Genomic DNA, 12,666 nt, shown 5'->3' on the forward strand with positions numbered 1-12,666 from the left:
ACATAAAGCCGTGATGCCATGGAGGTGGTTGGTCACCACATTTTTTTTTCCCGCTTCAAGATTAGATAGACAAACGAATTTCTTCATAAATGTGCATGTTTCACGTTTAAAAAGGGTACAAATGGAAGGAAAAATAGGCACAGCAATAAAGTTAAAGGTAGTAGAGAATATAGATGTACTTAATAACCAGGAACCACTACTTGGAATTCTGACCACTATTTTTTGGTGGATTAGGACGGTACATCCTAGCTTATCAAGCCAAAGCAGCTTCAGGTCCAAAATAATTCTTAGGCTGATTGTGTGACTGCATCTGTCTGGCATATAGAGAACAAAATGCTGCGAAATACTTTTTTTTTTGGTAAGTTGCGAAATACAAATATCACGAAGTATCATGAATACACCAGATTGTGTCAAGAGTAACCAGATCGTTCTCTCAGCTCAATGGGATCTCAGTCAGAGAAGGCCTTGAGGGTAATAAATTACCATTGAACTTTTAGTTCTTCCACGAAGCAAAATAGAAGAATTTTACTAACCAAAGAAAGTGACAATTAGAGGCAATCACTCACCAATAGGCTCAACAATACCACCCAATTGAATCCCAAAGAACTCACAAAAATGCTCTCACAAATTAAGCTTACAACATATGGTATGCTCTCAAATTGAACATACAAAATAGCGAATCTATTGGGGTTTATATAGACCCGTGAATACAAGCCGTGCAAACAAAAAAATGCAACTCATAAACTACGCTGGATGCAGAAACGGGTCATTATACACAAGCTGAATATAGACAGCTCATAATCAGCAGTCTACACAAGGAATAAGCCAAGGCCTTACACAAGGATCGGACCTACAAGAAAAGTAATAAGAATGCAATAGATGAAAATAACTGCAGTTACTTAAGCATTTTCATTCTATACAATACTTGTAAAACTGGCACTGATCTCTTTCCCCACAGTAAAGGAATTACATTTAAGTACAACCATGTCATCATAAGTTAAAAATTAGCAATCGGGAATTGCTTCAGCATCCAGAAGTGCATTATAATGAAGCATTTCTAGATGACAATATACAGATAACCTCATGTAAACACAAAAAGATGAGGTTGACTTAAATGTTATTGAAGACTATAAACCTATACCAACAATTCGTTGAGAAGTTGGGAATTTGCTGCAACAGAACTGACATTTAAACTCTGGTTAAAGGCATCTGTAATTTGTAGGCATGATAATGTGCTGATTTCTTCGACACCTCTCCAATATTACGTCCCATAAAAGTCACTTAAATTTTCAACAAGATAACTGTATGGTGTATTTACCCCATAACCAAAGCTTTGACTTGCAGGACCTATCTGATTTGAAGCTAAACAGACATTTCCTGTATCATCCTTTGCATTAGCTTTTGTCCTACTCTTAACAGCTCGTTTGCTTTCTGCTGGAAATTCGGCAGTTAGCCTCCCCATCTGCTTCTGCAGATCAGCAAGCGGATCATTACTTATTTTTCCTTTAGGGCTCTTTTTCCCATCAACTAGCTTCAGTTCCAGCCTATACAAGGCACAAACATCACAGTTGTTGATCTCATATTCATATAGGTGCCATTCGAATCGGTTCAGCGGTTGGGGATCCATATAATAGGACCTCTTCAAGCCTGCAAATTCCTTCATCACTTGCTTTCTCGATTCATGCCAACCGCGCCCACTGTAATCCGGCAAAGACCGCTGCTTTCTATTCCCACTTTCAAAGGCTCTTCGAGGTTTATCAAAGAAGAGCCACTCCCTAATCGTCTCACCCTCGAGAAAAGATAGATCAAAGAGCTCTGCAATAATAGGACCAACCAAATCAATCAATCAAAAATAAAAACGAAAACAACAAAACCCTGTCCCCTATAACATCGTATCTCACTACGAAAAGATACTGCAGAAATGTTTTTGGTACCAAAACACAAGCTCGTAGCTATATTGATTTTTGTCAACCAATTGTACTAACAAACAACAGCGGCAAACCAGAGATGAAAAATAATGATGAGCAATACAAATTGTATAGAGAAACCATACAAACACGAAAGAAGATTACCAGGGGCGTTCCACGGAGACTTAGTTGTTGCAGCCCCCTCACATTCTGGAATACCAACATCCTTTCCCTGTGTTTTTGCCCTGAGAGCAGCAAAGAGCGGACCATCCTTCAAACCAATGCCCCCAGGTCGAAGAACTGGAGTCATACCTGGTGGGCCTTCATTTAAGGCAAGAACAGCATGAAAGCTGCTGCAGTAGTCAAGAAACCATTCTACTCCCTGAGCTGGTCTGGGGCAATCCCAAAGTGCACATTTTGGACCCAAGAAAGCTGACGGTGGAAAGGAGATGCTCGGTAGCAAGCCAGATATATGGTGCACAGCCTGCTCTCCATATTGAACATTACCATCGAAACCAATATAAAGGCTGTGGTCAAAGTTTTGGTGCAAATCAAAATGCTGATAATCGGTGTGATTCGCCATCCCCAAGTTATTCATCAGAGTAGTTTGTGCCTCTGAAAGAGAACCTTTTCCCTGGTTGACCACCTGGAACACTTGCTCTTGTGATGCATTCACAAAATAATCCTGAAAGAATATGAATTACACAACTCATTAGTAAATATCCAACTCTCTTGCGATGGGCTGATGGCACAAAATTGGTAGAGAGTTAGTCACTTACTATATACAATCAGGGCTCAAAAACTTAACTCGAATATATACACAGGACTGTTGGAATCATTTTGAGACGAGTTAATGGATAAATTGTTAAAAATGAGGTTTTTCTTTTATCCGTCTGGTCTACCCTGTGGGTCACATCTCGGATTGTAGAGCACCTCCCAATTGACATTCTCTGCAGCAGTTGGCAGAGTAAACTATAAATATACTGAGTCTGAGTCGTGTGATGCTCCTCATTCAATTTCAAGCCGCAGTGGTACCATCTCCCTTTGGTGCAACTGTGTAAACCGAGCATGACAGTGAGAGAGCACCTTTCAAATTGTCTGTATTTCCTTGCACATCTCTATTTTCTGGAGAGATGATACGTGATCTAACCAGCGGCTGTATTTCTACCTGTCATTGTTATAATACATCTCATCCCATCTCACCCCCTCATAATCTTCCAGTGTCATTCCCTCTCGGATCTCTATTGTAGCCCAAAGAAATGGCCCAGGGCATTGAAAGCATATAAATAAAATGAATTCGGTAAGAGTTAGTTCACCTGCTGAAAAACAGTGGTGTCTCCTGCATGAAAGCTATGAACAACATCAGTCTCGGGCTCGGGGACCGGTTCAGGCTTTGGGTTTAAGTGAGTTGGTTTACTAGTAGCATCATCTTCTTCCTCACACCGCTTCAACAATCGACACACATCATTCGAAAACGACCCCAAACTTCCACCCTACAATAAAAACAAATCAATTAACATCAACAACTAACTAAAACAGCAGGAGAAGAATAAGAGACATGTACTTACAAGCAAGGAAGATGCAGGAGAAGGTTGATTCAATTCAGCTTTCCATTCACGCAACATTTGATGAACTTGTTCTTCTAAAACAGCAGCATCACTAGACCTAGACTCCTTTCTAGCATATTGTAAATCAGTAAACACTCCATGTAAATCATCTACTCTGTTTTTAGCTTTATCTTTGAATAACTGATGTGAAGCTGATTTGCAATTGGTTTTCTTTGCAACTTTCATTTTTGGAAACCCTTTTGATTTTAATTGAGATTTAATTTGGGGGAATTTTTTGAAACCCTAATTTTGATTTTTTTGTTGGGGAAATAATTGAGTGTGGAAAAGAGAGATGTACCAACTCACTACTCTCTCATTCCATCCATGCATAGAAGGGGGGAAAAAAAAAAGGTAAAGGGAATTATGCTGTTGTGAGGTGAGATGTGAGTTTGTCATTTTGTCACAGTCAAAATATAGTCCCAGTCCCCACATAAGATAGGAAGCCGTCCTTGATACTATAGATAGGGGATTGCTTGCACGGGAGTAATTTTAAGACGAAAGACCTCGTGAAAAATTTAGAGTGGCTAAGTGGAGAGAGTATCAAAGTGGCTTTTGGGTTATAATATAGATTTTTATCTCCTACTTAGTTCTTTCATAAAAACAAATACGATTCATGGGCGCCTGGGCGGCCTTTTTTTTTTATAAAAGGTACGTGAAAATGAGAATAAGATTATAGCCTCTTAAGATTATTGTTAATTTATTTATATATCGTTGAAGTACTTGGGAGAATCAAATAAATGATTGTATAAGCAAAAAGGAGTGGTTATTCAGAAAGGAGGTTGTGATTTGGGCCTTTTAGATATGTTGAAATCTACGTAGATGAGACTCATGAGAGAGTGAAGTTGAAGCTTTTGAGAGCATATTTTGAACGAGAAGGTGGGCAAGAGACTCGGACAGTGAAATCAACTGAGAGAAGAAAGGGATAAAGTGTTTTCTAGTAATGCGCCTTTCACAATTTACACGTCCGCATAGATTCCTCTCTGGATGATTTATCTGGAGATAATACAATGAATTTGCAAATGGTCGGCTGGTTCATCTAGTTATCGCTATTAAAATGCACGTCTCAATTCACTGGATGTCTATCTAACTACCCAAGACCACGGCATCACGCAATGAACAATTTAGGTTGTAATATATTTATAACCACAATAGCAAGCCATGTGGCGCGTCTTATTTAGTTGGGTAGGTTCTACATTTCAACCATGCTTACTTTTCTGTTTTCGTGATCCTACTTCAGCTATACCAGTCACACGGATTGTGGATCGCTACCTATCATATCCCTTATAACTGTTAGGAGTAGTCGTCAAAACTACATTTGAGCATCTCAAAGAAAGTGCAGTGGCTTGCAGTTGGTGGTTTATGATTTATGAATAAGCTCGTGGACGCCCGTGTAACAGGATTTTCTTAATCTTTAGCGCAAGCCATAACGCCCACAAGTCATATCAGCAAAAGGAGACAATATCAGTCTTATCAGCCGAAGCATTAAAACTTCAAAGTAGTGCTGGGGGTATAAATAAAATACAAAGAAGAAACGAGCAGAGAGGAAAGATATCAACCTTTTATTAGCTCACTCTCAATTAGACTTAAATTTACAGAGTGAAATTGGTAAAATTACAATCAGCCCTGGCATAACCGCAAGGCCATGACATAGAAAAAAATACATAATCTGATCCTTCTGGACGGTAAAACTCACCGATCCAGTCAAATCAACAATGCCAATGTCAAATTGCACAAATTGCAGTTTTCTCAAAGTAATCAGTCCTTATGATCAGATATCTCATTGAGCAGGTGTTGTTGATTTTACATCTCCGGTGCCCTGACCATTCCTGAAGCTGAAGATACCAGACAGTCCTCTTCCCTTGGCGAGGCGTTCTAGCTCTTCAAGTTTTTGTTTAAGAAGCTGCACTTCTCTAGATAACTCTTCGTCTCTCTGCCTCATAGCCTGATAAAATGAAGCAAAACATTATTAGAAAACCCTTTATTAACAGTTAAAGGGTTTGCCTTACTAAGAAAGAACATTGACTTTTGTTTTTACAAGTCCGACAGGGAAACTATAGGCTCAGAACTATATGTCGTTGACCTTAAGCCTTTATGAAACCTGGACCTGGTCCATCATAACATTCCATTAATTTAGCCAAAATCCACCTCGTATTACCTCTTAGGACGCTGGACTAGAAAGGATTTTACACTTTGAATGACAACTTAAGTGAGTTAAGTTGCAAGGGTTAATCTTTTCATAACATTACTGAAACAGTATACCTAAGACACCTCATCTCCCATCTTACTTCTCTTCCTGCTATCTTTCTATCTCATCAAGGTCTAACGTGCAACCAGCTGTTAGGATACCAGCCAATTAAACAGTTGTCCGCTCCTCACATCTCAGGCTTTTGTATTTGCTAGTTACTTAACATCTATCAGAGCATTCATTCTGAGGGTGTGGTTCTCTTCTATTCTTCTTTGATCTTATTATATCTTCTCTTCTTCTTAACTCTCAACCCTCTCTGTAATCTCCATAATTCATTTCTAATCTCGCTAATTCTCTATCATCCCTCTGAAAAACAATTTAAAAATCACGCTTAGTGTTTGTTCATCATTTACAAAGCCCCACCAGCACACCCCAAACTTGATCTATTTGCCAAACCATGTTCTACTCCCTTCTCCTTCACAAATCTACCCTTAACCATGTGTTCTGCCCACCACACAACTAAACCTTATTTGTCCATCGCTAATTCAGTTTTTTTACTTTTTTCCTACATCTTGTCTCAGGTTTATTCTTATACACCTCACTTTATGCAGTCCCACTCTCATTCCCATCCTTAACCTTGCAATTGTTTTATGAGCAAAATGTTCAAACAATTTTGAAGCTCTTACTGTACAGCTTTGAATGCTTCACCCAAAGTCCTTAGTGAAGCTAGAACGTAACACTCTTTTGATTGAGAAGTTTGACATTGCCATTTAGTAACATGGAAATAAGACAGTATGACACTAACATGACTATCCATGTCAATGCTAAAGGATACCGGGGGGAGGGGGGTTCAATGGGGAAGTGCATTCATATGTTACCTCCAGTTCCTGTCGGCGTACTTCCTCCTTTCTAGCTTCTGATCGAGCACTTCTTTGCACCTCAAAGATAATGGCAGCGCCTGCAACCTAAATAAACAGAAGCAACCATTAAAAAGTGAAATCTCGTTTCAAAAAGGTGCGCACAGTATGATGTATGAACAATACAATAGGAGAAGCACTTGACGAAGTAAAGTATCGCCCAACTCTAGATGTACCAAACAAATGTGTATGCAGGAGAAATGGAATCTGGAAAGCCCCACAAGTTGGTCCCTCCAAAAAAATTCAACTAGTCCCATGTTATCCAAAGAAGTTATTCATGTCGATCTATATCTCCCTTCAACCTACCTTTCTAGAGTGTGTTACATCTATATCCAATATGATCACCTTTATACTTTGTAGGTTGGACCTCCAGAACAGTAAAACACAGCTGCACTTTCCTACTTGAATTTTGTTTTACAGCAAACACCACCACTACTGAAAGAGTGTTAGACTGCATTTGGAATCACACAAATTTTGTTAACTGCCTTTCCTTTAGAGTCTATAAATCACACTCCGCTGCAGTGCATAAATCTGAGTTCATTAAGTGAAAACTAGAGTCCCGCCCTCTAACTGCTCTTTAAGATGGCAAATATACCAAAATCCAAAGTCCAAACACATAATTATAATCCGTACTTCTAGCATATGGCATAAACTGCTGAGGAAAAACATGTGGTATTTAAGAAAGGTCAAACACGATCTTATTAGGATATATCAAAATAGAGGGAGTACTGATGTCGTATACACTATTTTTCAAATACTGTGTCAACAGTCTTGGACATGCCACCAAATCAGGCATGGTTTCCAAGGCCTCAGACATATGGATACACAGGGACTTGCATTTGGACATGGGCAAATATAACCATACAACAGATGACTTCCTTGACTCATAAAGGACCAAAGGCCAGCACTCAAACCGCAATCAACCCTCTAACCTCAATTGCTTATAAATGACCAAGCACCACAGAGCACACTAGTAAATTTAGGCCAGAAATCAATACTAACAAGATGCATGCATTAAATTTTACATCTGAAAGAGGTACATCTGGTGCCTGGTGATGCGGGTAGGGGTCTCCAAGATAAGAATATCACTTATCATTATAGTAGTGCCAACTATGAGATCAGGTTAAAGGAATTGGAAAAAGGAACGTGAACAGCCAAGAGAGAACATTCAGTCAGAAGTTAGATGAAAGAGGTCTGATTTCCTTCGCATTCAAGGCGCTTTTCATGTAAGGTTGTGACATTGTGACATAATGGAAATCTGATTCTCAACAATCAGCCTCTCAAATGATCAAAATGAGAATGCCCTTATTTTGACGTGTGATGTCGTCATGCAGCCTCTCTTGGGCAGCAAGGCAATGTGTAAATTTTCCTACAGCTATCAAAGATACATTCGAAAAACAATGCCCAACTTGACTAGAAACCTCTCCTTTCGATCAGATATATGACATTATTGTGATTAACCTGTTTTATATGTTGCTGTTATGAGGTCAGTGGCATTGTTGCAGGAAAAAAAAATTGTGAGACCACCAGGCTTATCATCCCATGACCCATCTGATCCACGCCACGGTCCATAAACCTTATATCATCATCTTAGTCACAGTAACAATATTCTCATATTCATGTCACCATGTTTTTGTATTTTCATCAACTCAAGTGTCTATCTGTTGTCGAGTGAGTGGTCATTTCACAAGAACGTTGTATTTACCGCATCAAATAACAGCACCTTCAACATACAGTTAAGACGCCACGATGTCAAGTCTCTAGCAACAATGTCCAAGAGTTGGGCATGTGCCTTGTCAGGTGTGTGTATGCCCCCATCTTAGATTTGCAGTCCCTTTGACATACACTTGCACCACTTCAAAATTTTAGGCTGTCAACTATCTACTCCACCTCCTCACTTGTCGCCTTGTCACTTTGTAAGGCTAACTTTTTGCCCCGACAGTGATAATTATAAACTCTAACCAATTCACCATGACTAAAAAGAAAAAAATAAATATACGTGAAGTGACCTAGAGTACACAACATAAATTAGCACTGATGGATTTAACGCTGCATTAATTAGGTTTTATTGGCTCAACAGATTTATAGGTTGAGTTTGATTAAGTTGCACAGCAACAACTGAAATCTTGGATTTATCAATGCACACACACACATTCATATCACATAGATGATGTATTATATATGTATGAATCTTTTCAGCTCCTTACTTAAATGAGAAACTTAACAGTACAAAGTTATTTTTGCAGAACCGTTAAAATAGGTAAATAAGCTAAGATTAAAAAGATTACCGAGAATACAAAGAGTTCCCCAAGTAGATCTGCAGCAGCTTGAACAGCTTTCTCCTCATTCAATGGACGGATCTCAACATCAGTTGCATGACCATAAATGCGTCTTTGCATAGTCGTTGTAAAACGATGATTTACCTGAAGATAACATTGTTAGGATGACAACTTTGACCTTGCAATTTGTATAACATCACACGGAAAACCAATAATAATAATAATAATAATAATAATAATAATAATAATAATAATAATAATAATAATAATAATAGAAAACACACAAACAAAGTATTATTATTTAAAATAAACATAAAAAAAAAAAAAATTAGTACAGATGACATAACAAGCTAACTAAAATTCTTTGTTATGTGAATGACGCTGGATTCCTTTGGACAACACCGAGGTCATTCAACAAAGCAAGCTAACCACTTGACCCACTTTCGTAATAATAAGAAGGCCATTGTGTATATGTAATAGAAAGCACTACTATAAAACTGGTTCTGCCAGCTAATGAAGGCTACCAAGAGTCCTGCAACTTGTCTAGTAGAACAAAGAGAACACCATTCAGGTGAACTTTTAATGGTCAAGCTTAAATGCACAAAACAAATCTGAAAAATTGCATGAAGCATGGAAAGGTAAAGTGGTATTCACTTATCTATTAAGATTAAAGTCACAAAACCATTTCTCAAGTCCTTCAAGTAAATCTACAAGGGCTAAAGCCCAAACAGAAAGTGCATTAAACTCGTTTGCTTAAGGTGACAAATTTGAAGTTTTGAGCTTCTGAATAATAAGGAATTAAGGATTATAAGGAACTCAAGATGTGCACTCAAGTTTGTTTCTTATGTTGCATCAGATCCCACTTGCGAACTCATATATCATATCAAATATTGTAAAATATTAACTGAAAGTGCAAAACGTTCTAATACAACACAATTTATAGACAAATAGATGATGGAATGCCAGAAAACGACAAGAAATGGAATGCTCAATGCTCATATATTGCACTAGGTGAACAAAGCTTCTTACTGAGCCTACTGCAGGATTGCAAAAGGCTCTGTAAGCCAGCATTTTTTAGTCAATTTTGAGAACCAAGAATTTCCTAAAAGAACAATAAGGTTATCAGGCAATTGACCAACCCACTATGCTAATGAGAAAACATAATGGAAGATTGCACTAGCTCATCCCCAACTAAGTGATGAGACATCGGAGCTCTGTTGCATGGGTACGCCCTAATTTCCTCTGTATCGTGTACCCGTGTCCTGTGTCCTGCGGACACGGGTACAGACACGGACACGGACACACGGACACAAGCAAAACAGACCCTAATTCTCAGATCTCGCCGTGTCCAAATCGTCGTACCCGTGTCCAAACCAGACACTCCGTCCCATACCCATGCAACACAGCATCGGAGGTTTTGTGGACCTCCCAGGCAATAAATGGAGCCTTTCATTTCCCTTGGGCCACCATACCTACAAATAGCAAGTTCAACAACTGACATTCTGACTCTTTCCAAAGCATTCTCCGTCCTTCCAAGTTTCAAATTTCTTATTCATTTCAAGTAACTATTACCTTTACTACTACGTAACATGGGACGCACCATATTTCAAAAAAGAAAATCTGTGTCAGTGTCAGACACGACACACTCACATAGTATGTGATGCACCTCAATTATTGGTATTTTGCCACCGGATGCAGATAAGCGTACCCGTGTCAATGCAATTTAGCTCTACTTTTATCAAACCAACCCCTTAGCTCACAGCTACACTGTGGGTAACCAATCTATTCCCTACTTCAAGCTACTGTCCTCGGGCAACCCTCCACTAACCTGTCCAGCCCATCTCAGTTTCTCCAAGCCTCATATGATTCAAGCTCAAAATGTATTAACTAAGCAATTTTTATGTTCTCTACTGAAGTCATGTAAATCAAAATAAATGAACTGACAAAATGTCCAATCAGAATACTATATTCTATGAAACAGACAAATGGGTATTTCTAAATCAATCCAAAACTATACCAAAATCAGAAAAACACAGATAAACATCGTATCAATAAGTTCTGAACAAAAAAAAACCCAAATTGAAAAAAGGGGCAAATAAAAAAAAAAATGCAAACCTGAGCAAATTCTACAATCAACTGACGAAACCTTGGATGTTTTCCTGCTTCATTTTTAAGTCTAGAAGCGATTGGTTTACAAAGAGTTTTTAAAGCAAGTGTACCAAGTTTCACAAATGGAAGAATCATAGCTTCCGCCTGCCCTCCACTTTGCAACTAAAACCTCAAAATTGTGACACTCTAATGGCTAACAAGTGGACATTTTTTGGCCATGGTGTTTTAAAGATCGAGTTTCTTGGGTTTGAAGAAATGTGTTTGCAGACTTTGACGACTCCTAAAATAATACTGTTGTAAAGAATGAGAAAACTGTTTTCAGCTGTGGGTCAACCCAATGACCTACAAGGCTACAACTTCATGAACCAGTTCTATGCACTTGGGTTTGATCACTTGGTTAGGCCCAAAATCATAAATACAATACAGTAAATAAAATAAATAAATAAATCTTTCGAAAAGAGCACTAGTACAAACCGTCAAACCTGAGCAATGTCGATAATGAACTGACGGAACTGGGGATGTTTTCCTGCTGAAGTTTTAAGCAAGGCCCAAAATTTCGATATCGATGTATATATCGGTGTACCTAAAAACCGATATATATCGGATATTTCGGATATATCTATTTTTTTGGTAACCAGTCCAAATTATTTAAAATATCAGAAATATCAGATATATATTGAAAATATATTAGAAATATCGGATTTATATTTTAAAATGGTAAAAAAGTCAACCGATATATATCGATTATATCGAAATATCGATTATATCGACGATATAAAGTTTCATATCGAAAATTCCGATATATATCGGAAAAAAAGGATTCAATATTCGGTAGATATATATCGAAAATATCGATATCGGTGTACCAATTTACCGAAATATATCGGATATATCGGCGATATTTTGGACCTTGGTTTTAAGTCTAGAAGCTATGGGTTTACAAATGGTTCTCAAAGCAAGTGTACCAAGCTTATAAAAAGGAAGAATCATAACCATTTTATGGTCTTTACTATGTTTAATCAAATTTTGTAACTGTAATGGGTTTTGATATGTGGAAAATTTAGAGATGGGATAGTTTCTTGCGTAGCAAGATATGTGTCGAAAGATATTCAAGAACCTCCTCATCAACGTAGTTTTTTACTTTTTTAAGTTTGTGGTAAATAAATCATGGATCAGATTTGGGTTCATGTTCACCTTTTGTTTTTGGAATGGCTCAACCGCTCAACTACCTATTAACTTATTCCTCAAGCTGAAGCAATTGCATGTTGGGTAAGGCCCAATATTTCCCCGAGTTTCCGGTATATATTGTTGTTACATTGGAAAGACCGAAAGATACGGTGATATTTCGCAATGTACCGTGGCATGTTCAAATTTTTGTTCTATTGGGCCTGCGAGCTGGATATTCTACAATTAAACCCAAACTACAAAATAGAGCCAATCTGGCCCAACAACCTCCACAGCGTGTCATGTTATCAATCCATGTGAATCACTCCAAAATTTATAACATCCGTTGATGACCTTGTAAGGCTGAAACATAACAACGGTCTCGATTTCTTCACAGTAGCCAAAAAACAAACACAATTTTTAATGGCCATGTCATCGATCAATGTGAACTTCTCAGAATCTATAACATCCGTCGATGGCAACTCAATATAACAACGG

General features: G+C 38.1%; 2 protein-coding genes across 2 annotated transcripts; both read right to left on the reverse strand.

Moving 5' to 3' along the window:
• Positions 1 to 878: 878 nt before the first annotated feature.
• VOZ1 (vascular plant one zinc finger protein) lies at positions 879 to 3,900 on the reverse strand. The gene is made up of 4 exons (XM_086583018.1): positions 3,476 to 3,900; positions 3,224 to 3,400; positions 2,073 to 2,592; positions 879 to 1,815 (listed from the first exon to the last, which is right to left on the reverse strand). The coding sequence occupies exons 1-4, from the start codon at positions 3,698 to 3,700 to the stop codon at positions 1,262 to 1,264; spliced, it is 1,476 nt and encodes a 491-aa protein (XP_086439144.1). The 5' UTR covers positions 3,701 to 3,900; the 3' UTR covers positions 879 to 1,261.
• Positions 3,901 to 5,052: 1,152 nt separating this feature from the next.
• On the reverse strand, positions 5,053 to 11,342 carry LOC147476669 (Optic atrophy 3 protein (OPA3)). Its single transcript, XM_086583998.1, has 4 exons — positions 11,011 to 11,342; positions 8,905 to 9,039; positions 6,578 to 6,664; positions 5,053 to 5,456 (listed from the first exon to the last, which is right to left on the reverse strand). The coding sequence occupies exons 1-4, from the start codon at positions 11,137 to 11,139 to the stop codon at positions 5,292 to 5,294; spliced, it is 516 nt and encodes a 171-aa protein (XP_086440124.1). The 5' UTR covers positions 11,140 to 11,342; the 3' UTR covers positions 5,053 to 5,291.
• Between the last annotated feature and the right edge of the window lie 1,324 nt (positions 11,343 to 12,666).

The sequence above is a fragment of the Coptis chinensis genome, chromosome 9, assembly GCF_015680905.1.
Source record: "Coptis chinensis isolate HL-2020 chromosome 9, ASM1568090v1, whole genome shotgun sequence".
NCBI classification, from domain to species: domain Eukaryota; kingdom Viridiplantae; phylum Streptophyta; class Magnoliopsida; order Ranunculales; family Ranunculaceae; genus Coptis; species Coptis chinensis.